The sequence below is a fragment of the Phascolarctos cinereus genome, unplaced genomic scaffold, assembly GCF_003287225.1.
Source record: "Phascolarctos cinereus isolate Bilbo 61053 unplaced genomic scaffold, phaCin_HiC Scaffold_1;HRSCAF=81, whole genome shotgun sequence".
NCBI lineage: Eukaryota > Metazoa > Chordata > Mammalia > Diprotodontia > Phascolarctidae > Phascolarctos > Phascolarctos cinereus.
Window position 1 is genome coordinate 45386185 of NW_027555514.1, and position 27339 is coordinate 45413523.

The 27339-nt window shown below is 39.0% G+C and overlaps 1 protein-coding gene across 1 annotated transcript in view; it reads right to left on the reverse strand.

The window, feature by feature from the left end:
- MYRIP (myosin VIIA and Rab interacting protein) overlaps positions 1 to 27339 on the reverse strand; it is a 431689-nt gene that overhangs the window by 191523 nt on the left and 212827 nt on the right. The window contains 1 exon segment of the mRNA XM_078151731.1: positions 20567 to 20788. Coding sequence (XP_078007857.1) covers positions 20567 to 20788 — 222 coding nt within the window.

Consider the following 27339-nt stretch of genomic DNA (forward strand, 5'->3'; position numbering starts at 1 on the left):
AAATGAATGAATGACTGGATAAAAAGCAATTTGTTACATGGTTACTATGTACCATGCATTGGGGATACAAATATAAGCAAGCACAAGAATCTGCTCTCTAGGTTCTTTTGTTCTAATTGGGGAAGACAATGCGTAAAGGCGAGCTAGAACATAAAAGGAGGGGTAGAGATGGTGGACAAGGTGGCATGGTTTGGAACTGCTTGAGAAGAGGCATGGCAGCCTGGTTCTAGATAACGTAAGGTCAAAGCTCTCCTAAGGGAGACCAAGGTCTCAGGGATGGAGGCTGAGGTCTGGTGGGAGAGGGATGGGGAAGATGGGAGGACTGAATCTTTCTACTTTTGATCCCATTGTGGTATACGGAGATAACAAGGTAGTGAATTAGCATCGGAGGACCTGGTTTCAAAATGGACTGACATTTATCCCCTTTATCACTATTGATCTGTGTTTCCTCTTCTGTCAAATTAGGGCATTAGATGAGATGACCTCCAGTTTTATATCTATGATCCCAATTTGCCCAGCAATGAGATCTCTGGGTCAAAGGATATGAAAAGTTCAGTGTCATTTCTCAGAGAATTCCAAATTGTCTTTTACCATGGTTGGACCAATTTATTGACTTACCAGCAGGGTAGAAGTGTGCCTCACTTTTTGTATCCCTCCAACACTGGTTATTTTTGTCTTTTGTCATCTTGACCAATTTACTGAGTGTGAGGTGAAACTTCAGAATTGTTTTAACCAGTCTTTTGTTCCCAGCGATTAAAGCAATCTTTCCAAGAGTTGTTGATTGTTTGCAATTCTTCTGAAAATCGTGTACGTATTATATGGCCATTTACTTTTTAAGTGAACACTTTCTCATATTTTGAAGTTTCTAAACTTCTAGGAGAAAGAAGGACAGGCCATGTCTCCGAGTTCTTTCCAGACACCAAGACCAAGACTTATTCTGATGGATCGATGCTCTCTCTGCATGTATTTCTTTGAACTATCTCTGCTCTTTTGAAAAGAACATTTTCCATGCTGGGCCTTTCAAAAAGAAGGCAGTGTTAATCAGGGCTTGTGAAAGAAAATGCATGTAGATACAGTGCATTCTGTATTTATTTTTTTTAAGTTTGTAGGCTCAGTGTATCAACTTCAGAGTTACAAAGACCCTTAGTGATCATCAAGCCAACTCCTTCATTTTATAGGTGATAAAATGGAGGCCTCAAAGATTAAGCCATTGAGGGTCAGCTAGGTGGCACAGTGGATAGAGCACCAGCTCTAGAGTCTGGAGGACCTGAGTTCAAACCTGGCCTCAGATACTTGGTCACTTAATACTTCCCAGCTGTGTGACTCTGGGCAAGTCACTTAACCCCAATTGCCTTGCCAAAAAAAAAAAAAAGATTAAGCCATTTAGACAAGAGCTAAGTGACAGTCAGGATTTGAACATATGGGTTCTGACTCCAATTCCGACCAAGAGATTTGCATTTCTGTAAAAATCAAACTGGCTAATTAACACACTTAAGGAGAAAGCTACCTTCTTTGCTCAGCAAAGAACAAAGCCTGTTAGCTGTATATCCAATATGGTTTGATAGGCTTTTAACATACAAAAAAATTAGGCATTAATTTCTCTCTCTCTCTCTCTCTCTCTCTCTCTCTCTCTCTCTCTCTCTCTCTCTCTCTCTCTCTCTCTCTCTCTCTCTCTCTCTCCCCTCCAGTTTCCATATATATGATTAGATAAAGTCTGGGGAACCATATGGAAAAAGAAGGAATGCAACATCCTAGACATCAGACCAAAGTGAGTACAGTAAATTATAGAAAGAAAATAAAAGAGAATTATTTTCACTTATTGCCAATGTGTGATCTTGGTGATCATGCTTGTCAGACAGTGGGATGTTTAGAACAAATGGTGGTAAAGAGTCCATTATCTCTTTAGCCATTGGACAATGATGGATTCAAGCAGAGCAGCTCTATCTGTGGCACCTTTCATTCTCTAAGCTTGCAATTAATCAAGTTCCAGGGTTAAATGAGTGCAACCCCAGTTGCTAAGCTGCTGGTCTGTAGGATATTTTGCTGAGTGTTAATATAACCATTATTTCAAAATAAAGATACATAGAGTCTGTGCTTCTACAGCATCTTGGAAGAAAGCCAGTGTGCCAGTGAAAGAAAGCATCTTCTGACAATGATCTTATCAATCATTATCTGTTTTTTATTCTTTACTCTTGTTGATATCTTTGTTTTTACATTACCTTCATTTACAGGTATTTAACTTCTTCTCCCTACCCATTTATACATTCCTTATAACAAAGACTAAAAGACAGAGAGGAAAAATATAGTTCAACAATACTAACAAACATACCAATCACATATTTTTTAGGTTTATCTATTGATTTTCTAATTTTTAAAATTCATTTAAAATTCAGTTCATTAATCCTTTTTTTCTATCTTGTTAATGTATGATTGTAAGGATATGATTATCCCCCAAGAATTGCTTTAACACCAATCACACAGGATTTGCAATATTCCACAACATAGTCCCCCATCTCTGCAAAAAGGAGAGGTAGATCCATTTAGCCACATTTTCCCAGGAGTCAAGACTGATCATTTTAATTAAACAGTGTTCAGTTCCTTTCTTTTGCCCCTCACATCTATACCTTCACTCCACTCACATGATCACTATCTTACTTCATGCCTCCATCACTTCTTACCTGGACTTCTATGACTCAGGAAGAAAGAATGAGGCTGATGACTTTGTGCTGCTCTGCATCACTTAAATCCAATTCATGGGCAAGTCACTACATCATTGTCATTGGTCCTTTTTGAAAATGAAGGACAAACAACAACAACCTGGGCTATTGCAATGACTTCTGAATTGGTCTCTGCACCTCAGGGCTCTCCCCAGTACAATCCATGCACAGATGCCAAAGTGATTTTCCTTCCATACACATCTGACCATATCAATGCCCAACTCATTAAACTCCAATATCTCTCTATCTTCCTCTAGGACAAAATATAGACTTTTCTGTTTGACTTTTAAAGTCCTCCACAATTCAGTCTCAACCTACCTTTCCAGCCTCATGTCTCTTTCCCTTTCATGTACTCTATAATCCAGCCAAATTGGCCTTCTTGCAATTCATCACAGTCAATGCACCATAACCCATATCTGTTCCTTTTGGCTATCCCCTATTCCTGGAAGGCACTCCCTCCTCAACTTTGCCTCAGAGAGCATAAAATAGCTTTAGTCCATCAAGGCACAGCTCAGGCACCACCTTCTACAAAGAGCCTTCCCTGATCCTCCAATTAGTAGTACTCTCCCTCTCTAAATTTGCATTTTCTGTAATTGTTTATTCAGCATGTGTGTATACATACACACATGTATATACACATGTACATGTATGTGTTTGATATATGTACACACACATACAATGTGTCTGACTTGTGGTAGAGCCTTCTGGGTTCATACTGGTTTGATCAGCCATAGTCAGACACACTGTACTTTGACCCTGACATTGTGATGTCATTTTGGTCATTTTCGAGAACGAAGGACAACGACCAAACAACCACGTACATACATGTGCAGGTTGTCTCCTCAGCAGAATATAAAGTTTTGAGAAAAGAGACTGCTTTAATCTTTGTATTTATGCATTCCTACTACCTAGCATGGAACAGAGAGTAGGCACATAATGAACACTGGTCGACTGATTTTTGTTGTTCTTTCCATTTATATTGTTATAGTCATTGGAAATGTTTTCCTAGCTTTGCTTAATTGACTCTGCATCAATTTATTTATATCTTCCCATGCTTCTCTGAATTCCTTATATCTGTCATTTCCCATGGCACAGTAATAATCTGCTACATTAAGGTACCATGATTTGCTTATCTATTGCCCCTAATTGATGGCAAACATTTGGCATTAAAAATGTCACATGAGAATTCTAAATTAAACTTAAATTAACTTTAAATAATTTTAACTTTGGGGCAATTAGGTGGTTCAGTGGATAGAGTGTTGGGCTCTATCCTGGAGTCAGAAAGATCTTAGCTCCAATCCGGCCTTAGACATTTATTAGATGTGTGATTCTGGGCAAGTCACTTAACCCTGTTTGCCTCAGTTTCTTCATCTATAAAATGAGCTAGAGAAGGAAACGGCAAACCACTCCAGTATCTACCAAGAAAACCCCAAATAGAGTCATGAAGAGTTGGACATGGCTGAAATGACTGAACAAAAAAAATGACTTTAAATATGGAATTATTTGGGCTACATGTTACAGAGGCAACCTTTGTGAATAAGGAAGAAAAGTAGTAAATATGATCATTGCTACAGAATCGATGCTTTCAAGTTGTGTTGCTGAAGACTTTTGAGATTCCCTTGGATAGCAAGGAGATCAAATCAGTCAATACTTAAAGAAATTAATTCAGGTCAAACACTGAAACTTAAATACTTTGGCCACATTATGATAAGATGGGATTTATTGGAAAGGATCCTGATGCTGGGAAAGATTGAAGGCAAAAGGAAAAGGGGTCAGCAGAGGATGAGATGGAGAGGTAGTGTCATGGAAACAATGAACAAGAACTAGGACAGATTTTGAGAAATAGTGGAGGATAGAAGGGTCTAGTGTGCTATGGTCCACGGGATCATGAAGAGTTGGACATGACTGAATGACTCAACAACAAAATGATCATTTGGTTAAGAGAAGCTTTATAATGTTGAAGATTTCTTGATTTTGTTCTCGAGGTGGAATAAGTACTCCTTTTCTCCCATGATAAAAATCACAAAGTGTAGTATACTTTTTCTTCAGCTAGAAATGCTGAATACAGCTCTCAGGAGAGATGATTTGATTTATTCTTGAATTGGTCACACCTGAGTTATCCAGTTGAGCTCAAGCTGTTTTCTTCATGGTCTAAGCTAGGAGCTGATTACAATTCTTGGGTTAATGCCTGCCTCTAAACAATATATAATCTTAATACAAAAATAGACTGACACATATTCTTTGTTATAGAGGATGCTTTTTCTGGAAGGAGGTGGGGAAGGATACAGGGGGATATCTAGGCTATGTAAAAATAAAAGATATCAATAAAAACTGATTAAAAAAATGATTGACACTAGAATGTGAAGACAGTACTACTTTTTTCCCTGGTTGTACTTAAACTCAGAAGGAAGGATCTTTGGAATGGAGGCAAGTTTCTAGAACCATACTTTATAAAACCATATCAATGTAGAATCTCAATTTTTAGAAGCAATCTGGGGAGAAATAATATTATTTTTTATATTGTATTTTTTTCTCTTCCCCTGCTTCTAGTCTCTGCTCATCCCAATCCAAACTTCCACGCTGCTGGCAAAATAACCTTCCTAAAACATCGTTGTTGTTGTTTGTCCTTCCTTCTCAAAAAGGACCCTGACGTCAGGGAGGTTATGCCTAACACATAGGTTTGACATGTCACCACCATCTCACCCAACTCAAAACCACCAGCTTCCTAATGCCTCTAGGATAGAATACAAACTCTTCAGCCTAGTATTTCAAAACAACTGACTCCAATCTTTCCATCATATATCCCCCTCTTATGAACTCTACTTTCCCCCCAAAGTGGCTTGCTATCTGTTTCTCAGATTCAATATTCCTTCTCCCATTTTTGAACCTTCATGTATGTTGCATCCTCCATACCTAGAACGCACTCACTCCTCATTGTCACATCCTTGAAGCCTTTCTTGATTCTTACTCTCCAATATTTTTGATGTTTTCTCCTGCCTCAAATCATCTTGGATTTATTTTTTTGTGTACTTGGTATATTTTTATCCCTTCCCCCACCACACTCCCAGAGAAAAATACATATTCCCTGATGGGGTGGGGTGGGTATTTTTTTCATTTGTTTTTTAATCCTGGCAGCCAGCACCATACAAGGCACCAAGCAGGCATTTCATTTTTGTTTGTTTTGTTTGTTTGGAAGCAATAGGGGTTAAGCGATTTGCCCAGGGTCACACAGCTAGTAAGGGTTTGAGGCTAGATTTGACTTTAGGTTGGTGTTCATCCACTTTGCCACCTAGGTGCCTCAGGCATTTCATATTTAACTGAACTGAGTCTCTTGAGCTCCATGTGGAATTTTTTTTACTCCCACATTATTCCAACAGTACCTAGTATATTTCCTCTTCTTCTCCATAGGACATCTATAGCCAGTAAAGTGGCTCTTGAAAGCCTTCCTGATAACTGCTAGCCTTGAGCAGGTCAATGGTTCTTTTCTTCTAAAGTTGATTCTCTTATCAGCAGGTGTAACTCTTTCCTAAGTCTGCCATATTAGAAGAGCTCCCTGCCATTGGAGAGTGGGACCCTTTTGTCATGGACTCAAATACATTCAGGGGTGCTCTTACATGGAAGGAGATGAGTTAGGACTGTGTGGGTCTGGAGCAAAGGATGCCCAACCACAAGAACCCTTAGATATCACCTAGTTGAATTCTCTCATTATACAGATGAGGAAACTGGGCCCTAAAGCTCACTCAAAGCCTTGTAGGCAGTAAATAGCCCTGCTGGTATTTAAGCTCAGCTCAACTGACTCTAAATTCAGTACTCTTTCTACTGTATCATATCGATTGGAAGGTTATTAGAAATCTCCCCAAATGTCTCTTCAACTGGCCTGGCCTGCACATAACCTGAACTTCCCATATCACTTACTCTTTCCAGTGAAGAAATTGGAGGTCACTGTCAAAACGTAAATATTATTAGGAAAGTAAAACATTCCCCTCTTAGCCATCACAAACAGTTTAGTACAAATTATTTTAAAGTAGGAATTCTTCATCTAGGGTCTGTGGACATAGTTCAGGGGGGAATCTGTGAACTTGGATGGGAAAAAATAGACATCATTATTTTTATTAGCCTTTCATTTCCTCTGTATAATACTATACATTTTATGTTACACACTTAAAAACAAGATTCTGAAAAGTCCATAGACTTTCCCCAGACTACCAAGGATCCATGACCTAAGAGATGGTTAAAAGTTTCTGGTTTAAAAGTAGCAGGGAAGGGCCCTGGGCTCTAGCTGGCTCCTTTCTCAAATCTCCCATTATGCCAGCTGTATGACTTTAGCCGGCTCCCAAACTCTCTGCACTCAGTCTCTATAAAATGAGAAACAATAATACCTGGCCCATCCACCTACTACATAAATGCAGGATATTTAGGTGGCCTACGGAGGCTCTCCTTGGCAACATGAAAACACTGGGTGACTGATTGGCATGGGACACTCAAAGCAAGCCAATCCAGGGGACATTAAATGAGAAGAGTGAGCCAGAAAACAAACTTTAGCATTCTGTCTAGCACTGGACCTATATACATTCCATACTTCATAATATCACTAAAGCTTTATGAGTTGCGAAGCAAGCCTTTAAATCTACCCCATCTATAATTTTTCTTCCTGCAGTCCTGCTATCATCACAAAAAAAAGGGATTCTAATTATAGGTCTTTTCAATTCAATTCAATTCAATTCAGTGAGTACTATTAAGAGCTTGTTATATGCCAGGAATAGCTCTGAGGACAAGAAGACAAAAATGAAAGAGTCTCCCCCCTCAAGGGGTTGAGGTTCTAATGGGGGTATGATGGGGGAGAGGGGTAAAGGGTGAGAGAGGTGGTATACAACAGGTAAATTATGAAGCTGGGAAGTTTTTGAAGAAAAAAGAATCAATATGTATGAGATTCCAAACATCTCAGAAGCAAGAAAGCTCACCCCTGGACCATCTAAATTAGTCTGTGATCAATCTTTCATGGATGCTAGTGATTGAAGGCTTCAAGCTATTTCTAACTAGTATAAGGAAAAATAAAAGAGAAATGTTTGGAATTCCCAAAAACCTTGACCTGCATAGAGATTGATGCTACATTAATGAATAAAACCGCTAATTTGTCTCTAAAGAAGAAGTTGACCTTCAAGTTATAAGTGCTTTGTATCTTACTAACATCTAGGATTGTAAGTCCTATTTTAAAGTATTTTTCTATCCTCACATAGCCTTTATTCCTTGCATTTGGCCCGACTGGCTCTCTATTTTTCTGTTATGCTGTCTTATCTCTGTAGGCTTTTAGTCAATAGCAGATTGGGGTGAGAGGCCAATAGCTTATCAAAGTCCTCAAAGATATTATCGATATGCTTAATGTGTGCATTATAGAAAGTTTTCATTTCCCTACTAATCAATACTTATAAGCACTAAAACTCTATCTGCTAGGCTAGAGCTCTCTGACTGCATTTCCCAAGGACCTAATTGGAAAAAATAATATAAATGAAAAGTCAGAGGATATGCTTCCCTTCCTCCTAAGATTGGTTTTTGTAAAAGTGATGAGTATTGCTTGAGTGAGGACCTATGTAAAAGGGACCCAAGTCTCTCTTATAGGGTCTTGTAAAGTCTATAAAGTCTTTATAGGCCTCCAAGATCAATGGAAGACAAAAATGTTATGTGGCAACCAAAAAAGCTAATTCAGATAATTTCTCATTGAATCACCAGAATTATCCTGTCTAGAATGAGGGAGCTGCTTTGTAAACCTTAAATTTCTATATAAATGTCAGCCGTTATTATTTTCTCATTATCATTATCATCGTTATCCTCATTTTATGAGAATGTAATTCAATGAGATTCACCTGGAAACTGTTCAGTGACAGGGGACCAGTCGTGATTCAACTATCATTCTTTTATGTTTAATGTTGAGCAGACTGTTGTACAATGATTGCATTTCACAGTTCTGCAGGCTCATGGAAAGCCTCTTTGGGAAAGTTCTAGAAGTGGACAGAATAAGATGGGTGATATGTACTGTGCTTCCCACTGTTCCCATGTGACTCTGATTTCTCAGTTACTGGAAGTGATTTCTACACTCCTATAGCCTGGCAGGCCACATTGGGAGCACTGTGTCTAGTGCTGGGCACCATACTGGGAAATGACTTAACAAATTGTGGTACTTGAGTGTAATGGAATAATGCTGTACCACAAGAATTTAGAGAAGCATGGAAAGACACATATAAACTGATTCATACTGATAGAACCAAGAAAACAATGTACACAATGATTACAACAATATAAACAAAAACCACAACAACAAAAAAGAAATTAATAAACCAATCAACAAGCATTCACTAAGTGAATTCACTCTGTGCCAGGCCCTGGGCTCGGTGATGGAGACACAAATTAAAAAATAAAACAGTCCTAATCTAAAGGAGTTTATTCTTGAGTATGAAAATTCCACCATGGAATCTTCAATGACTCTGGAAAAGAGAGTGAGGCTGACAACTTTGTGCAACTCTGGCTCACATAAATCCAGTTCACACATGAGTCAAGATATCACCCCATGATGTCATTGGTCCTCTTTGGAAATGAAGGTCAAGCAATAACAACAACAGCTGCCCAATTTCTAGCAGGAGGCATTACAACTTGAAAGCCCCCATGTCTGCCATGTTTTTAGGGTTAGATGAATCATCATTATTAGCATCAGCTACTGGTCCCAAGCTTGTATCAGGGAAATATGGGGGAGTTGAAGAGAATTTAAGAGGTTTACCTAAAGGTCACAGGATGGGCTTTTTGGATATTCATGGTAGGGTTAAAAAGCTTCAGCTTTGGTATGGGAGGCAGTAGTTCTGAAAGAGATAACACAGGACAAATAGAAGGGACAAAGTTTTCCATATCCAAGTGAGAGTGTAAGTAGGACAGCCTAGGAGTCGTTCTGAGGAGATGGCGAGAGGGGAAGTCTCTACTCAGTCTATTTCACACTAAAACATTATACTGTTTTTGAGCCACATCAAAAAGATTTTGAAGGGCTTTTCAAGGAAATAACAATAAACTATTTTGTGAATCCCATGTGTTCTGTGAATGCTAAGTAACAGGAGAGCAATCACGTGAAGGCAAAGGATGCTAGACTCCAGACTCCAAGTGAAAACAAAATGAGATTTGAAGTTTTCTAAGAAAAAAAACCACCAAAACAATGTAGCTGAAACAACAAGAAAGAGTATACTTCCCAGCAGAAATGAAAATAGATATTCTGCTTTCAGTTTTGATAGGGGTGGTGATTCCTGTTTCCTTGTTGCAAAATTGATCTGTAAGAGATGATGGTGATGATGATGGTGACAATAACATAATAATAAGTAGCATTGATATAACTGTTTTAAGATTTTCAAAATGCATAACAAACATTACCTCATTTAATCCTCACCATGACCATTGGAAGTAAGTGCTATCATTATCTCCATATTAAAGATAATAATGACAATGGTAATAAGAGATAACATTTAAATAGTGCTTGCTATGTATCAGGCACACTCATCATCGCATCATCTCATCATCACAACTAGGAAGCAGATACTATTATTATCCCCATTTTATAGATGAGGAAAATAAGGTGACCAGGGTTAAATGACTTGTCCAGGATCTCACAGCTAGTGTCTGAGGCAAGATTTGAACTCAGGCCTTCCTAATCCCAGGTTCAGTCCTCTATTCACTGGGAATTTTTAGAATAAAATTTAGGAAGAAGCATATTTACACCAAGCCTAGAAGGAAAGTCTTAGCTCAGAACACAGCTTTATTCTAATTGCTGAAGTGTATCGCTTATGCACTGGGGAGGGAAAGAGTTTGGAGTCTTGCCTCTTACTGAGATTTTTTAATATGCTGTTGTTTACAAAGTCTAAAAGAATGTGTACAATAACTTGTCAAAATGAACAATTTTATGCATGATGAAAGATGGCAAAGTATATAATTCATTACCCCATTTGGCACAAAAATATTCCTTCTTAAGAAATAAACCATTTTTCTTCGGGCAATAGTCTCATCTAATCTTCCATAATCTATTCAGGTGAAAATAAGATTTGAAGCCAAAGATGACAACAAATATATTTTCATACATATCCTACTGGCCATGGCAACTGGTGAAAACACCCTAACCATAGGATAATTAGATAATTTTCCTGGAGCCTTCTATCTGAAGTTGCCAAAACATTTCTGCAAACCTGAATTCCTTAGGACTTGGATTCTCATTTTTCCGCAGTGAGAAAACTGATCTTCAAAATAGCTGAAGTCAGTGAACTCAGATTGCAGAATTCCAATACTTGTACTCATGATGCTATACTAACTTGGTACCTTTCTTTTGTATCCTCTGTGCTTAGCACAGTGCCCAGCATGTAGTAGGTACTTAATAAATATTGATTGATTGACTGATGGACTGACTGAGAAGCAGAGAGGTGCTGTAGATTTGGAGTCAAACTCAAATCCTGGGTTTGAACCTTGCCTGCCCTAATCTTCCTCTACCTGTGTGACCCTAGGCAAATCATTTTACTTCTTTGTTGTTGTTTTGTCATTTTTCAGTTGACCTCTTTGGTGTTTTCTTGGCAAAGATACTGGAGTGGTTTGCCGTTTCCTTTTCTGGCTCATTTTACAGATGAGGAAACTGAGGCAAACAGGGTGAAGTGACTTGCCCAGGGTCATAAAGCTGGTAAGTATCTGAGGCCAGATTTTAACTCAGGTCTTCCTGACTCCAGGCCTGGCACTCCATCCATTGAGCCATCTAGCCGCCCCCAAATTTCCTCTTCCATAAAATAAGGAGGTTGGAGTAGATGGTCTTTGATGTCCTTTCCAGTTCTAAATCTATGATCTTATGAACTCATGAAGATTTCTTGAGAAAGACAATGTATAAAGAGCTCTCGAGCTCAATGAGAATCAGGAAAACCTGGGTCTGAATCTGTGGACTGGAAACCAAGAAGAACTGCTGAAGGGAAACTGAGCTGTGACAAAGTTCTAACACCTCTATAAAAGGAGACTTTGGGAGGAGCTCACTGTCCCGCCCTCCAGCTCCCCAATCTAAGTGAAGAAGAAACTGAGGGAATTGATCAGGCTTTGAGTATTGAAAAATGAGACAATCAGCATGGGAATGAGATTTCTGGCAATCAGCTTCTCCTAGGGGAAGGCAGGATGTTGTGTGGCACTGAAACCAAGCAGAGCTACTGAAGGACATGAGACTTCAGGACTCATACTAAACTCCAGTGTCTCCCTATTGTCTCCAAGAGCAACTAACAAGCCCTCTTTTAGCAGGTGAAGACCCTCCCAATCTGGCTCCAATCCATTTAGCTTTCTAGCCCTATTAGAGATTAATCCCCAATTCATGCTCCTGATGTCCCGCCAACCTGCTCTTCGTACAATTTCTCGGACTTGATCTCTTTGCGCCTTTTCAGCGATTGTCTCTCTTACCTCTTAGAATCCTTGGTTGCTTTTAAAATTCAGACCAAGTAGTACTTTCTACGTGAAAACCTTCTTGATCCCTCCCAGTTTACATCACTCCCTCCAAATTACTCATATTTATTATGCATATACATAAAGGCACTTACATGTGTGCATGCACACACACACACACACACACACAGAGTCTCCTCTAATAAAATTTAAGCTCTTTAAGGGTGATGACTCTTCCTTCCTTCCTTCCTTCCTCTTTCTTTCCTTCCTTCCTTCCTCTTTCTTTCCTTCCTCCCTTTCTTCTTTCCTCCTCCCTTCATTCCTCCTTCCCTTCCTCCTTTCTTTTTCTTTCTCCTTTCCTTACATTCTTCCTCCTTCCTTCCCTCAGAGCATCACATCTGAACATTTTCTGTCCATAAACACACATGCACAAACATGTTCTTTGAAATCTTCCAAATATATCAATCACTTCAGCAGTCTGAATTGCAAAAATTCTCACTAGGAACAAAGTCCATTCTTGGTCAGTAGCTAATGAGTGCTAATGACATGATGAAAACACACGAGCATTTCAGTATGGTCTGTCTTAATAAAACCCCAATGAGTCACCAGGACTTTCCCCATGTATTTTGCATTACATGTACCCATACCAAACTCTGAGGCAAAGAAGAATATTAGTGTGAGGATTAAAAGACTGCTCTGTAGCGTATCTGTAATTGACTAAGCCTACCTGGATCGGTGGATTAAACAAAGTAAAACTAAAGTGTTTGCCTATATGCAGATACACAGAAATGTAATAGCTTTCCATTTAACAACAAAGACTCTCTGAGTCTGAATGGAATTCAGAGACCATTGCGATATCCCTGCAAACTGGTCCTGTGGCCTCTGATGGAAGACCCCTGGTGATGGGGAACCTACTGATTTCCAAGCAGCTTGTTCTACGTTTGGATAACTCTAGTGAAGAAGTTTGTCCTCATATCTAACTGAAATTTGTTTCTTTGTGACTTGTTAGTGTTTTTTTTTTTAAATCCCTGGCTGTCAGTATATTGACCCAACTGGATGAGAGTGCTTGGGAGTCTATATGAGCATTATGCCATGCCTATAAAAGTTGCTTTTCTGTGTCCTTCAGAAGATCTCAAATAACTGCTAGAGAATATTTATTTCCCTTGGTAGAGACTTTTGCATACTGTGGCTCAGTATTCTCAAGCAGTCTATAAAACTTGCAAATATGTATGTTTACAGAGTTGATATGAACTATTTTATTGTGGCTTAATTAAAATTGGCTTTAGGTAGAAATCAACACACATGGTGTCTCTTAAAATTGCCCCAAAGGCAATTAGTCAAGTATGCTAGAAGAATGGCCCAATGAGTGATGGTTCAGATAACCCAATTCTAAACCACCTAAGGCATCTTAGATCAAAATCAATACCCTGGACAGCAGCCAAAAAGCGTAGAAGACAATGAGGACTACGAAGCAATTTGTTTCATGCCCCCAATATCCATAACTTAAAGCTGTTGCATTATAGCATCTACTGCAGTAAGATCTATAATTAAAGTCAAAACATCATGCTATAATATAAATGCTTTTCTCAGTTGCCAGAAACTGAGTGGGTAAAAAATAATCCTATTTGTCTGAAATATTCCATGCTGGATCCAAGACAAACTTGTTCTTAAAAGTTAAGCATAATGAGTTTGGCTGTGACCGAGTTATATAAGCATGGGAAAGTGAACAACTCTAGACTATATAAATGAAAACCAACCTTTTTTATGTTCATACATCTCAAAAGATGGCTAAACTCTAGCCGTATACCAAGGTGGGAAATCAAAGCTACTTTTCTAGTATATTTGGAAAAGTAGTTCCATAAAACTGAAACCCCTCACTTATCTCAACAATTTCATCCTTGTAGAGCTTGCTTTAGGTGCCATGAAGGTAGTTCTGTGGATTCTATAGAGATGTCTAACACCCTCTCCCCACCTTCCCTCCCTAATACCTTCCCTCTGAAATTACCTTTAATTTACATTGTATATATCTTGTCTTCTTCCTCTATTAAAGTGTGAACTCTTTAAGGTCAGGGACTAGTTTTTTTGCTTTTCTTTGTATCCCTGGCAGAGTACCTGACACTGCAGACGGACTCACCTGAGAACTGTTTGGGGCACTAAGAAATTAAATAACTTGCTATGAGTCAGTCATATATTGCATATCTGAGGTAGGACTCAAACCCAGGTCTTTTTGACTCCAGGAAAACTCTCCATCTCTTCTCACATAGCTGCAAATGCCAGAGGTACTAGATTTATAGGCAGCTAGGTGGTACAGTGGATAGAACCTGGAGTCAGAAGGATCCAGAGTTCAAATCCCACTTCCCTTATTAGCTATGTGACCCTGGGCAAGTCAGTTAATCCTGTTTGTCTCAGTTTTCTCATCTATAAAGTAAGCTGGAGAAGGAAATGGCAAACCACTCCAGTAGCTCTGCCAAGAAAACCCCAAATGGGATCAGGTGGAGTCTAACATGACTGAAATGACTGAACAAAAAACACCAAATTCATGTAAGTCAGTTAATATTCTATTTCATGGTGGGGAAGGGAAAAAGTCCATCTTCTATTTCTAAAGTTGTCTTTTGTTAGGCTGGAAAAAATCCTCCTAAAAGTGGCGCTTTGCTCTCCTATCAAGAAAGTCGGGGGTATACAAATGCATGCTACAGTAAGGCAGGCATCACAAATAAAGAGGAGTCACTTGCTCAATGTCATGCTAGCAGCAGGAAATAAAATATTTCCACATGAGTTTGGTGGCTATTTGAGCATTATAATTTAATGGCTTATATTTCCATGTCTGATAAGGGTTTAATTGAGGTGATTTTTTATAAAGCTATTAATAATTTAGTAAGATGACAGATAAGTAATATCACATATGGAACTTTTCAAACTCAGATTTATGAGAGTAACCTGACATAGGGAACTGAGGTGTCCTAGCAACCCAAATAACAGCCAGTTAAGAATTCCTCTTTCCAGCACAGACCAGAAATGAGAGAACCGCTGCCGTCTCATAGGGAGCCAAACTTCAAAAGCCAACTGCTCATATTCCATGCCAAGCACAAACATGGAGTTTGGCTGGGGAACGGAATGAAATAAAGCATCTCATGGTTAATGAGGATTAAAAGACTTCTCTGTAGGGTATCAGTGATTGACTAAGACTACCTAGATCAGAGAATGAATGAAAAATGAACCTAATTCCTATTACTCTCCAGTCTGCCTTCCAGAAACATCACAGTGACATTGGGATAATAGGCTTAGCCAACAGTTCAAGCCAACAAGGAGGCCATGAAAGAAAAGAAACCATTTTTTGAAGTTGGGGAATCAGGTCAAGGGAAGGATAGGAAAGGAAGGCCATTATCCACAGTGAATCTGGAAGTCATTTGAGTGGATGATTTATAGTCCTAGATTTGTCTATCTCTATAACCCAAAGGAGTGAAAAAAATTAATCTCAAAACAAATATTCTTCCAATAGTTACATATAAGTGGAATGCCCATCCTAAACCTCTGTTTTGGTGCACAATTTTTTAAATGTATGGTTCTAATCACAGCCTTGTCTGTACAAGGGGATACAAAGATAAAAAAAAAAAGAAACAGTCCCTGCCCTCAAGGAGCTTATATTTGATCAAAGCAGGCAACAAATTGTAGTGTGTCCTTGATTAGGCTTCTAACTGAAGGTAGATTCTGACATCTGTTCATTCAATGGGAAATCAAAGCAAATGGGAACTTAATGTATTTATTTGAATGCCTTATCTTTATACAAATGTATAACCAAATGAAGGCATGACAGTATATAATGAGATTCCAGAAAACAAATGACATCATAAACAATAAAATACGAAACGGTCAGACTTCAAGACCTTGTTGCCTTTGACATCTGCAAAAAACTACACATCAGTCTAGGGAGAGTCAACTAATTGCACTCATAAATAGCTCCTCCTCCCGAGAAAAGATACCTGTGTTCAAACATTTGCATTAATAAAAGCCAATGATCCCTAATACATAAGAAGAATTAAATCTAACCCCATGGATGATATGAACATACTGTTAATTTGTACATTGCATAAATAAATGAACCATAAAAAATTGACCGGACACTAGCAAAGGATTCATTAAACTAAGTTTTTTTTTCTTTACAGTGTTTCTAAGCAACATAGGATTTATAGATCCTATGTAAATGAGGTTTTTAAAGTACACACACATAAGGCTCCATGCTGTTATCAACGACTTGGAAAACCTGAATTTTTTTTTTATTGATGCAATTAGGTGAGAAGGATAATTAGAAAAAAGGAAGACACTGTCATTTCAGAATGTTCAAATTCCATGTCAAGGTATTCAAGTCGGGCCTCAGTTTCCTCATATGTAAAATGAGCTGGAGAAGGAAATGGCAAGCCACTCCAGTATCTTTGCTGAGAAAACTCCAAATGGGATCATGAAGAGTTGGGCATGACTGAAACAACTGAACAACAACAAAAAATGAGCATAACAACACAATAGGGTGGGACCCCCCCAAAGGGTGAAGATAATAGTCCTTTTAGTTGTTGTTGTTGAGTTGTGTCCAACTCTCCATTTGGGGTTTTCTTGGCAAAGATGGAACGAGAAAACTGAGGCAAACAGGGTAAACTGAGAATTACCCAGGGTCACATAGCTAGTAAGTGTCTGAGGTCAGATTTGAACTCATGTCTTCCTGACTCTAGGGCTGGAACTCTATGCACTATGGTCCCACCTAGCTCCCCCTTACTCTACTTTTAGCTCCTCTAGGTTCATAGATGGGAAGCCTGGATTTTAGTTAGGTAAGTTTCATTGTGGTGATGAATTAAAGGAAGACATTGAGCAGAACAGCTGAAGGAAGGTGGTGTTGGATTCTCTTTGCTCAAAATCAGATAGCCATAATAGTTTTGACATTAAAAAAAGTTTCATGTCTTTGACTATTCAACAAGATGGTAAGCTCCTTGAAGGCAGCTTGTCTTGTAAAAAATACTGTGTTGTCAGCTAAATGGGTTTAAACCCCATCTCTGACACTTACAAGCTGGGTGATCATGGGCAAATCACTGAACCTCCTAGCCTTAGTTTGCTCATCTAGAAAATGGGGACAATACCCCTATCCATAAGTACCCACCTCATAAATTTGCTGTGAAGATCAAAAGAGATATTGAGAATATAAAATATTTTGTAAATTTTAAAGTACTAGAGAAACTCTTCAGTAGTTATCCTTATTACTACTTTGTGTCATAGAATATCAGAGTAGGAAGGGACCTCAGAAGTTAATGAATTCAACCCCAACCAAACAAGAAGACCCTCTATAATATGCATGAAGGAGGATCATTCTTGTTTTGCTTTGATGTCCTCTTATGAGGAGGACCCTGCTGGGACAGGGGAAGGAACATTATATTTGGGGTCAGGAGACAGAAGAGTAAATCTCAGCTCTGCTGTTTACTAGTTGGGTGGCCTTGGGCAAGTCTCATCCTCCATGGTCCTCATCAGTTTTCTTCATCAATAAAGTTAATTCAATTGTTGAGTCCAATGATGTCTGAGGCTTCTCCTGGCTCCAAAGCTATGTTGTTATGAATATTGTTCAAGGGGTTAGCTAGATGAGTGTGGAGATGCTGTCAGAGGATGAATTTCTTTCAGGCACAGAAATTCGTGAAGATCATCTCATAACGAGTTAGAGAAGGACATGGCAAACCACTCCAGTGTCTTTGCCAAGAAAACCCAAAATGGAGTCACCAGGAGTTGGACATGACTGAAACGACTCACCAACAACAAAAAACCTGGAAAGGAAGAGACTTGGGTAGTGGAGGCATAGGAGACAGAGACCACAGCTGTCTTCAAGTATATGAAAGGTTGGCATATGAAACAAGGGTTAGATTTGTTCTGTTTGGCTCCAGAGGGCACAGCCTAGAATAATGAATGGAGGGATAGAAATTCCATATATGCAAACTTAGGAAACTAACATTGTTAGGCATCAAGCCTAACAATGATAGCTATTCGTAGGTGGAATGGGCTTCCCCAGGAGGTGGCCCATTCCTCCTACCTAGGGGTCTGTAAGCATAGGCTGGGTGACCATTTGTCTGGCATGGAACAGTGAAGATTAACTTTTCAATATCTGTTGGACAAGACAGACACAAAGGTCCCTTCCAACTCTCAGATTCTGTGATTCCATAAAATATGAAGTGTCTGTAAGCAAAGACTAAGCCACTTCTCTGTATTATAAGCTCAGGGCTCTTTCCACTACATGATAGTCTTTAAGGTAGAAAAAGTGAAGACTGGGGATCTGAGGAATGGTACAAAAGGGTGTGTGTCCCTTCAGTACAGCTTGTGGGGGATGCACATATCAAGTGGATTGGCTATGTAAGCCCTCAGGACCAATTGATAAACATTGTGATTGCCTTTAGAGGTAATGCCTGCTTCACATGGAGTAAGTCCTCTGGGCCATCACAGCATCTACATCTTGGGAGAGACTCAATGCAAGTAAGCTCTGGATATTAGTTGTTTTAGAGGTACCAAGAGGTTGGGCCTAACACTGTTGAGCTGAGGAAGTTTGCCTTCCTTCCCTCCCCTGTCCTCTATTCTCCACGTCTTCTCTTACCATCCAAGGTACCATCATACCACCTAGGGGTTGCCCTGGGATGACACCCCACTTCTACTCCTAAACAATTCCCTATGCTCCTAAACTTCCCTGACCCTTCCTGGAACAAAAACTTACCTGTGCTATTTTCTATTCCATCAGCAACCTGACTAACTAATCTGATAAATTAATTTGGAATTTAATTTTAATTTATAATAACATTTACATTTTCATTAGGGGCTTTACTGCTTTAAACTAAAGGAACTATGTGGTCATTTCATACTGTATAGCCAGGCCGATGGAGAAGAATTTGATTGTTGAAAGGGGGAGGTGCTTATAGAAACAGAGTTAGAAAGGACATTAGACAGCATTGCATCTAAGGATGTATTCAAGGTTATGAGAAATTAGATGACTTTTCCCAAATGACACAGGTCTAGTTAGTAGCAGTTAGTACCAGGAACACTGGTCCCTTAACATAGCCCAGTGATCATTATTCCATATGGTGACACTCCATATTGGCTTCAAATGATACCATGCCCAGGTGCCTTGTCTATGTGCAGAGCCAACCTTGGCTACTAGGAGATGTCATATCCTTCACAATAGAACCTGAGTGAACTCTTTTATGGGATGTGTACCATTTCTTGTAGCATGAGAAAACTTGAAAGAATCTTTATCTTCCTATGACTAAATCCCAAATGACAAATTAAGCCACAAAAAGACTGCATTCCAAAGTCAAACTCTAAGAAAAAACAAATACATCCCTCAGGGACACATTGTGTGTTCTGCTCTCTTCTTTCTTGTATCGATTATGTAATACTCCTAAAGTTCTACCCAATGCGTCATTGTGACATTTAGGTAACTTTGGCAGGAGAGAACAAAGAGTGTCACGACATTGCCTGGTGACAGACTATCTTTTATCCATGGACTTAACCATGAACTCTTAAGCCTTGACTTAAAGTTTCCCTCCTATTCACTCCCCATGGTCAATACTCTGTGATGGCAGAATTTCAGAGCTGGAAGTGCCTCAAGGCCATCTAGTCTAACCTGAGCAAGTCCTTTGAAGCCCATTAGGCATAATGGAATCCAAAGAATGATTTACATCAGTGGAGTCCAACTCAAATAGAATGGGATCCTTGCTGGCCACATACTGACTTAGAAAATCACAAATTAACATTATCTATGTTGTATTACATTTTTATTTATTTTGTTGAACCTTTCCCAATTACATTGTAATCTGATGAGTTTGAAACCTATGATTTTTAAAAGTTTTTACACAGCAGATTCTTCCAAGTTTTCCCTTTCTACTTGCCTTCTTCCCCCAAAGAAGGATTTTGTGAAGACTGTGTCATGAAGTACCTAAGAACACCATGAGAAATAGGACTCTTAGCTTTAAAAACCTCCCTATCCTGAGGATTTTGGAGATCATTTGGGCCAAGATCATTAGAAGTCCCTATCTCCAAAATGAACAGTAATTTAGAAACAAAAGCTGGAGACTTGAATTTCAGGTGTCAAGCCTCCCTCTTTTCATCTCCTTCCCCTCTCCACATATGGGTACAGAGTAGCTGCCTGAAAAAAAAAATCCCACAGAAACTCTCCAGGTGGGAAGGGAGAAAGTGAGGAGAGAAAATAAATGCTTGTTAATGGGGGGGGGGGAATAATATAATTAAGAAGCCTCTTGAAATAACATTTCAGTTAAAATTCTCCACTATTACCTTTCTGTGGTTATGAGCCGATAGGCATCCTGGTGGAAAGAAGCACTGAACCGGCCCCCAGCAGCAGCAGGAGGCCAGCTCAGGCAGAGCCACAGGCATGGCTGGGCCCTTGCTCTTACCTGGTTTGCTGGCAGACACAGCAGAGCCACACCCTCTCCTTTTTCTGGTAGGAACTGCAGCTTTTGCAGATGTTGTACTTGCAGTCACAGCACTGACGCTTGGTGTTGAGGAGAAAGGTGAAAGGGGCACAGCAGCGCATGCAACAGTGCTCCGTGAACTGACGGTGCTTGGACAGGATACTACACTTGCTGCCTTCTTCATCCAGCTTTTGCTTCATCTCACTGGAGAACCCACAAAAGGAAAGAGAGAAAACAGCGCGTGAGAACCTCCACCTGCCTGATGCCTCCTTCCCCCTTTCCCAGGTATCCCATTATCACCTAGAATCTTCAATGAATCAGTGAGCATTGGTGAAGCGCTCATTTTTGTGCTAGATAGTAGGCATACAATGACAAAAGTGGAAGTGTTCTAGCCAACAAGTATGTGTTTATACATACACATATGTGTATATATCAGTCTAGGAGGGGAAGACCTCAGAGTTCCTGGCCAAGACAGAAACAATTGCTATTCCATTCACTCTGAGCCAATTAGGGCCCAAACAATGACCAAGTGGGGCTTGGCATGGGATCTATTGTTGGCCAGTCAATGAGACAGAGAAAGAGAAAGACAGAGATGGAAAGACAGAGAGGGAAGGATGTAGAGAGATGGAAAGAATGAGGGAGGAAGGGAGAAAAGAGAGGGAGCAAGGGAGGAAGAGAAAGGAGATAGAGGAAGGGAAGGATAGAAGAAAAGAGAGAGAGGAAGGGATAGAAAGAGAAATGGAGAGATGGGAGAGAGGGAAGGAGGAGAGACACACACGGAGAGAGAATACAAAAATAGTTAAAGAAAGGGATAGAGGGCGGCAGCAGTCAGTGGAACCAGAAAATCTTCATGTATGCAACTGTTACCTTGAAGGAAGAGAACTTTTCTTTGAGTTGGAGGTGAAGAAGGAGCGCATTCCAGGAATGGGAAATAGCCAAGGCAAAAGCTCTGAGACACGTGCTATGTATGAGGAGCAGAGAGAAAGCCAGTGTGGCTGGATGGCAAGAGTATGGGTTGAGGAGTAATGTACAAAGAGGACTGAAAGAGAGTGGGGCCAGGTGGCAATGGGCTTTAAAAACTAAAGAGTCTTCTTGGAAAATGGCCAGAGATTGCAAGTACAAGGGCCTGTTCAATTACCTTACTTCATTATGTCAGTGACCCTCTAGAGAGGAAATACAATTTGGGGTCTTGGTTTTAATTTCTAGTTCTATACTTAGAAGATCACATCACCTGCTAAGGGTAAGAGAAACACTTAATCCAAATCTCTTCATTCAGAGACTGGATTAAGATATGCAAACCATCATAAAACCAGGTGTGCACCAGAAAGAGTAATACCTTCAAGTTAAGTAAAGCTTTTCTTTAAAGCCACTTAGAGCATTTGTTTAAAAACATTAATCTGTGCCAAGGGGATGTGCCTCAGAACCCTGTCCGTGCTTTTTTTGGGTGGTGGAACCTGTGATTTCTTCAGTATATGGTGCTCCTAGCAATGAAACAACCTCTACAAACAAAATCCCCAACTGTTCTACAACTTATTTATAATCTTAGAGAATTGTGAATAACATTAAAAGGTTAAGTGACTTGGACAGGGTCAAACAGACAGTATGTGCTACACTATGGACTTGAACTCTCTACATATATGTGGAAAACAAAGCACTGGAAAGTTAGATGACATGTCAGTGATGGTCAAACAAGGATAAAAATTCATGTACTCTGGCTCCTTTTCCTGGTCTCAATTGCTGCCATCCCCCTTTCCCCATAAGTCTACTAAAGACTGTGGGATTATCAGTTCCCATACTAAAATTTTCAAGTGCCTAAGTGAAAAAATAATCTAATAATAATTATAATAATGATGGTGATAATGATAATAATAGCTAGCATTTATATAGTACTTTAAGGTTTGCAAAGTGCTTTACAAGTAGGATCTCATTTGATCCTCACAACAAAACTGTGAGGTAACTACCATTATTATCTTCATTTTATAGATGAGGAAACGAAGAACAGAGGTTGAGTAACTTGCTTAGGGTCACATGTCTTAGAAACGTCTGAGGCAAGATTTGAACTTGGCTCTTCATGACTCCAGGTCTAGCACTCTATCCGCTAGGTGACCTAGCTGCCTCTATTACCAGAGATAACATGGAACCAGTTGAAAAAGAAAATTTTATTACATTCGTAAAACATACTATAGCAACTTGTTTCATGTTGATTGAATTCCCATACCATTTACATGCCCAGATTGCCAATATTGCCTGGCATCTGGACACAAGAAACATTTGGGCATTTGAAAAACAAACATTCTTTATGTACCATAGTTACGGTTGTCCAGAACAGTTTCTCTTTTCTCTTGGAAAATCTGATAGGACAATTGCTCTGTAATAGGCTCTGCAGGTAGGGCTACTAGCTGACTCAGGTCAAACCATGCCTCTTTTCCTAATTATTCAGCATAATCTCAATGAATGAGAAGTAGAAAATCTTTTTTGGAAGGTGTGAATGAAATCTTTCCATTGCTAAATTGTACTTTTTTTTTTTTTAGGATAGGCAATGGGGTTAAGTGACTTGCCCAGAGTCACACAGCTGGTGTTATGTGTCTGAGGCTGGATTTGAACTCAGGTCCTCCTGAATCCAAGGCCTGTGCTCTATCCACTGCACCACCTAGCTGCCCCACTAAATTGTAAAGGTACTTGTGAACTAGGGTTCACTTGGCTAAGTGATTATGGAACAAATAGCATTTGATTTAGATCAAAGATACTCAAAAAGGCTAATTTCCCAAGATCACCTTCCTTGGCATAAATACACTTACAGCTAAATGTGTTAGAACTTATAGGACTGTGATAATTCAATTTAGAAAAGAGAAAAACTTTTATGACAGTGAGGACATTTTGATACTGGAGACCTAATGAGGCACTTCTGGAGTGCGAAGGCAAGTGATGTAACTGACCGTAGCTAAGTTTAGCAAAAGCATTTCATCCTAATGAGGAGAAATGGGCTAGGCTACCCAGCAAGTACCTTTTAACAGGTCAGCCCTGTGATGAATGTCCCCAACAGTTGCCAAAGAAAGTTAAATTGCAGAGCCATGAAGTAGTACCTAAATTAACTATACTTATAACACCAATAGAATTCAGAAAGCACATTTTGCAAGTGCCCAGATTTTACCTGACTCCAAATGTCACTCACTCATTATTACAGAGCCAAGTACATGATGTCGAGTATGTTTAATCAATAGAAAATCATTATTCATAGTCTTCTCTCAGGAAGGAAGAGTAGCCAGCTGGAGTTCCATGATATCCATGACTGAATTCATTATCTTTGACCTTAAAATTTCCCCTCTTCCCAACTTCCTTATTTCTAGAGAAAGCATTGCCACTTTTCCAGTCATCCTCAAATTTCAAGATTTCAAGTCATTTTCAGATTCATACTCATTGTGTCACCTCCAAAATCATCCATATTCAATTAGTTGCCAAGTCTTCACAATTCTTCCTCCACATTTCTCACATTCATCCACTTCTTTCCCCTTAGAACACAATTATCCTAATTCAGGACCTCCTCCCCTCTTCCCTGAAATATTGCAATAGTCTCCCAATTAATTCCCTTCAATTTCCTTCTCTAATCTCTTCTTCACATGGCAACAAATTAATATTCCTGAAGCAATTGTCTATCCATATTATTTTCTTATTCAAGAAATAAGTTGCCCCCATTCTTAAAAAAAAATCATCAGACCCTACCATCCCCTCAAAGCTTTCATCCTGGATCTCACTTACTTTTTTCAGCCCAAATCCTTGAAAAAGCTGTCTTTACTTGGTACCTCCATTTTCTCTGCACTCACTCATACCTTGATCCACTATAACCTGACCTCATTGCTCAATAGAAACTGCTCTCTCCAAAGTTACCAATGACCTTTTTAATGCCAAATCAGATGGTCTTTTCTCAGTACTCATCCTTCTCAAACTATCTGCAGCATTTGACATTATCATCCCCACCAACTAGATGTTCTCTTTTGTCTGGATTTTCACAATGCAGCTTTCTCTTGAGTCTTTACTTCTTTGATAACTCTATCTTAGTTTCTTTTATTGGTTCATCATCCATGTCATGCCCTCTAATCGTAGTATTCTCCAAGGTATTTTTCTTAGGTTCCATTTTCTTGACAACCTCATTAGCCCTCAAGGCTTTATCATCTCTATGTAAATAATTCACAGGTGTGTACACACATAGGTGTCTGCATATACATTATATACATGCATACATATGTACATAATATAAATATACTTATATATGACATGTAAACACATGTATATGTACAATCAATACAGACATACATCTCTCTCTCTCTCTCTCTCTCTCTCTCTCTCTCTCTCTCTCTTTGAGGTTAGAAACAGATGGAAAAAAGTCTGTGGAAAGGAAGAGAATGTGAAAATGAATAAGAAATAGCAGCAAGATTGTCTTGGAGGAGCGAAGACATGGAATGAAGACCACAGGCAAAAGGAGTAGACTTATCAAGGAATGGGGATCACTCTACTTTTTTTTCTTTTTTAAAAATTAAGTTATTTATTTTTAGTTTTAAACATTTACTTTATAAGATTTCGAGTTCTAAATTTTTCCCCTTTTCTCCCTTCTCTCCTCCCCAAGATGCCATGCAATCTGATATAGGTTATACAATCATATTACACAATCATATAGAACATATTTCCACATTAGTCATGTTGTGAAAGAAGAACCAGAACAAAAGAGGAAAAACCGTAAGAGAAAAAAAAAGAGAAAATAGTATACTTTGATCTGCATTCAGATTCCATAGTTCTTTCTCTGGATGTGGATAGCATTTTACCTCATGAGTTTTTTGGAATTGTCTTACATCATTGCATTGCTGAGAAGAGCTAAGTCTATCAAAGTTGGTCATCATACAATGTTGCTGTTACTGTGTACAATGTTCTCCTGGTTCTGGTCACTTCACTCAGCATCAGTTCATGTAAGTCTTTCCAGGTTTTTCTGAAATCTGCCTGCTTATCATGTCTTATGGAACAATAGCATTCCATTACATTCATATACCACAATTTGTTCAGCCATTCGCCAATTGATGGGTATTCTCTCAATTTATAATTCTTTGCCACTGCAAAAAGAACTGCTATAAATATTTTTGTGTATGTGGGTCCTTTTCCCTTTTTTATGCTCTCTTTGGGATGCAGACCTAGTAGTGGTATTACTAGATCAAAGGGCATGCACATTTTTACAGCCCTTTGTGCATAGTTCCAAACTGCTCTCCAGAATGGTTGGATCAGTTCACAACTCCACCAACAATGCATTAGTATTCCAATTTTCTCACATCTTCTCCAACACTTAATATTTGCCTGTTTTGTTGTATTAGCCAATCTGATAGGTGATGTGGTACCTCAGGGTTGTTTTAATTTGCATTCCTCTAATCAACAGTGATTTAGAGCATTTTTTTATGAGTATAGATAGCTTTAATTTCTTCATCTAAAAATTGCCTGTTCACAACCTTTGACCATTTATCAATTGAGGAATGACTTGTATTCTTATAAATTTGAGTCAGTTCTCTATATGTTTTACAAATGAGGCCTTTATCAGAGACACTGTAAAAATTGTTTCCCAGCTTTCTGCTTCCCTTCTAATCTTGGTTGCATTGGCTTTGTTGGTGCAAAACCCTTTTAATTTAATGTAATCAAAATGATCAGTTTTGTATTTCATGATGTTCTCTCTTATTTGGTCACAAATTCTTCCCTTTTTCATATATCTGACAGGCAAACTATTCCTTGCTCTCCCAGTTTACTTATGGTATCACCCTTTATGTCTAAATTACATACCCATTTTGACCTTATCTTGGTATATGGTGTAAGATGCTCTTGTATGCCTAGTTCCTGCCATACTATTTTCCAGTTTTCTCAGCAGTTTTTGTCAGACAGTTAGTTCTTGTCCTACATGCTGGAGTCTTTGGGTTTATCAAGCAGTAGTTTACTATAGTCATTGACTGCTGAGTCTTGTGTACATACCCTATTCCACTGATCCACCACTCTATTTCTTAGCCAGTACCAAACAGTTTTAATGATTGCTGCTTTATAATACAGTTTAAGAGCTGGTATGGCTAGGCCATCTTCCCTTGCATTTCTTTTCATTAATTCTCTTGACATTCTGGACCCTTTGTTCTTCCAGATGAATTTTGTTATTATTTTTCCCTAGCTCTATAAAATAATTTTTGGTAGTTTGATTGCTATGGCACTGAATAAGCAAATCAATTTAAGTGGAATTGTCATTTTTATTGTATTGGCTCAGCTAATCCATGAGCAACTGATATTTTTCCAATTATTTAGATTGGACTATATTTGTGTGAAGGGTGTTTTGTAATTGTGTTCACATAGTTCCTGGGTTTGTCTTGGCAGGTAGACTCCCAAATATTTTATATTGTCTACAGTTACTTTAAATGGAATTTCTCATTCTATCTTTGCTGCTGGGCCCTCTACTTCTAATATTGGTAGGAAGAATAAAGGTTGGGTGATGGCTGCCTTCTAAAGTTTTTCAGCCTTGCCATCTTCCTTGGGCCCTGTGGTCCTCCTACACTATCATCTGACCTATTTATGTAGCTAAGGACCTTCAGGCCTTGCCATCCACCCCACTGATGATTGGTTAGATCTTCTGGGCTTCTCCATCTACCCTGAAGCTGAACTGTCTTCTGTGTTGTCTCTCCCAATTAGAATGTGAGACCTTTGGGAACAGGGACTGTCTTTTTTCAGGTTGTATTCTCAGCACTTAG